Source organism: Cariama cristata, unplaced genomic scaffold, assembly GCF_000690535.1.
Source record: "Cariama cristata isolate BGI_N322 unplaced genomic scaffold, ASM69053v1 scaffold13888, whole genome shotgun sequence".
Lineage (NCBI taxonomy): Eukaryota > Metazoa > Chordata > Aves > Cariamiformes > Cariamidae > Cariama > Cariama cristata.
Genome location: NW_009633023.1, coordinates 64,271 through 67,067, shown reverse-complemented (window position 1 = coordinate 67,067; position 2,797 = coordinate 64,271). Strand labels below are relative to the sequence as shown.

The 2,797-nt window shown below is 50.1% G+C and overlaps 1 protein-coding gene across 1 annotated transcript in view; it reads right to left on the bottom strand.

Annotated features, from left to right (window-relative positions):
• The window catches only part of CACNA2D4 (calcium channel, voltage-dependent, alpha 2/delta subunit 4), a 55,678-nt gene extending 55,523 nt beyond the window's left edge, over positions 1-155 (bottom strand). The window contains exon 1 of the mRNA XM_009706592.1: positions 67-155. Coding sequence (XP_009704894.1) covers positions 67-155 — 89 coding nt within the window. The remainder of the gene's footprint in view (positions 1-66) is intronic.
• Positions 156-2,797: the final 2,642 nt, after the last annotated feature.

Sequence of the window (2,797 nt, the reverse complement as noted above, 5' to 3'; positions counted from 1 at the left end):
CCCATTCCATGCCAGAAACACCCCACGCCGCCAGAAACGCCCCACGCCAGAGAGAGAAACACTTACGTCTCCAGTGGGATCTTTGTCTGGGCCCTGGCAGAGGGCAGGAGGCAAAAGAGCCAGAGCATCATCCGCGGGACGGCCCAGGGCCCCATCCTCAACACGCCAACCATCAGCAGCACGGGGACGGGCTGGTGGAAGGCGGGGGCTCCCCGCCCTTCCTGCTCCCCCGGGAGGGGTCCTGTGCGGCCCCCGCCATGCTGCTGGGCTGGATGCTCTGCTGCTGCGGGGCTGAGCCCCGGGATGACCCCCTCTGCCTCCGCCCTGGGAACGTCGTTCCTGCTGCCAGGTGCCGTTAGGGGTTTCTGGCACAGGGCAGGCGGCCAAAAACCCTCCGGGGACCCTCGTCAGTGGGCACCCCTGGGTGCGGTGAGTCTCCGTGCCCCGAGGAACGGCCGTGCTGGGAGGGAGCTCCACGCTGGGAGCTGCAGTGGCTCAGTCCCCGCCAGCCCCTTAATCCCCTTGCCAAGCAGCAGCAGCCACAGATTTAGGGAAGTGGAGTGGGATAAAATCACCCGGGATTACTCTGATTCCTGAAGACGGGTGTCAGCTTCTGCAGCCAGAGGTCAGGCCCTGCCTGCTTTAAAGGGGTCACATCCACAGCCCCCAAAACCCTCTCTGACTTTTGATCTCTGTCTGGCAGGGCCTCCCTGTCACACTGCAGGATGCTGATGGGTCACCCCAGCACTGTCTCCTCCCCACTGGGGACCTGGGATTGGGACCAGGAGTCTGGAGCACGTGGCAGGCTCCAGCAGGCACCAGTGGATTTGTGCCGTGCCGCTGCTTGGTGCTGAGGTTTGCACAGGACCGAAAAGGCCGGTCAGAGCTGGTGCCTTGGCAGCATCCAGCTCGGGTCCTGCCAGGGCACTCGTCCTCCAAGCCATGTCTGAGGACCTCACACAGGCAAGAGGAGAGGAGGGAAAATGGGCACTGGGGAGCAAAACTGGCATAAAAAAAGGGTGCTGCCAGTTTTAACTGATCGCCTCCTGATATAAGCGATTATTTATTAATAGTTGAATCTCTCCATTTGGTCAACATTCAGTTGAGATTGCCATCCCCTCATCTGTGTCTGGAGACCAGTGAATCAAAGGAGCCCAATGACTTAACTTGATGAATAGAAGCAAGCAGCAAACGGCACGCTTGGATGAGAAGCACGCTATATAAGCTCATTATCGTCACAAGAAGTATGAATTATAAATAACTACAGATACAGCAGTAGAAAGATTATAAATGACAAGAGTGATCCGTTAAACAGGTTGACTCTGGCTATGAATTAATCCATTTATTAGAATATCTTCCAATCAACTTTTGCAGCTTTACAAATGGCTTATTTAATATAAAATGCAAAGCCATGCTAGATCGTTAGGTTTCTTGTAAGGATGTAGAGGGCAAAACTGGCTGTCAAAGCATGGAAGTAAAACTAAGGCACGTATTATAGATGTGCTACTGAGTGTAGCATTGGTGCCACACATTGAATGGGATAATAGAAGTGAAAGAGGAAATACAGAGAAGGGAATAAAACCATGAAACATGGAATAGAGGTTGAATGGTTAAATTCTATGATGAACAGGCTGAAAGCCTGGAGTAAGCAATTAAGTAATTACAGGAATAACTCACTGCAGGATAGGATGGTTTTGTCATTTATTACAATCTTTATTCTAGACTGAGTATCTTTTTGAAAGTTACGATCTTCTTCAAGCAGAGGTTGTGGGCCTGAAGGGCAGAAATTTCCAGATGATGTTCTTAAGTCTGTGCAAAGGGTTACATGAGAAGGTTGAAATGGTTCTTTCTGACCTTAAAATCTACCAAAAAATCGATTTCTACACACACAAACACGCTAGGGGCAGTGCCTTCAGGGTACCACATGGCTATACAGCAAATACCATAGTCAGCATCTGAAGGCAACAGGCAGAGCAGATCTGGATCTTAGTAACGTACTTTTCAAATGGTGAAAATGTGCTATGGGGGCTCTGTCCCCAAAAAGGGGTACATACAGACCCAGATGGCTGCAGGGGGAACCTGGAGGTGAGGACAGCACAGAGAATTGTCTTCCTCCCAGAAACGCTCGTTGCAGACAAGGGGTGGAGTGTGCTGCCCGTGGGAACACGAGGAGCTGATTGCCCTTCCCCTGACTCTGGCCTCACGCTGCTGGGACCGGAGACCATGGGACTGGATTTCTGCTGCCTCCTCCTTCCTCTGCAGCCTGAAAAGAAGTAAAGATTGCTCTTAGAGGAGTAGGGAGACTGACTGTGAACATCTCATTTCTCTGTGTTTACCAGGATTAAAAACGAGGGGTAGCATCCAGGGTGGCAGGCTTCCCTCTCTGGATACTTCAGGGAAGAGATGATAAAAATTCGTGTTCTGAAAAAAATTTGAAATGAGATCTGAAGGCAGGAGAATCAGCATTTCAGATAGCATTTTCCCTCCACTTTGCAAGGAGCCATATAAAATAGTTATTGTGAGTGATTTTTGCAGGATCTTTTCACTAACCGTTCCAGCCACTGTGTGCTACTTGCAGCTGGGACCCACTTTAATCCAGATGGGTTCTGGCGAGAGCCCTTGTCTGAGTGTGTTTGGAAAACCCTGAAATGCTGATAGAAAAGGCAATGAGACACAGCAACACGCTGAACTGGGAGATTCAAATCCCTTTATTTTGATTTATCTCATTTACCGGATATATCTCACTTAACCCCTTAATGATCTAAAGTTGCAAGGGAGTGAGATTTGAAGATGAAAT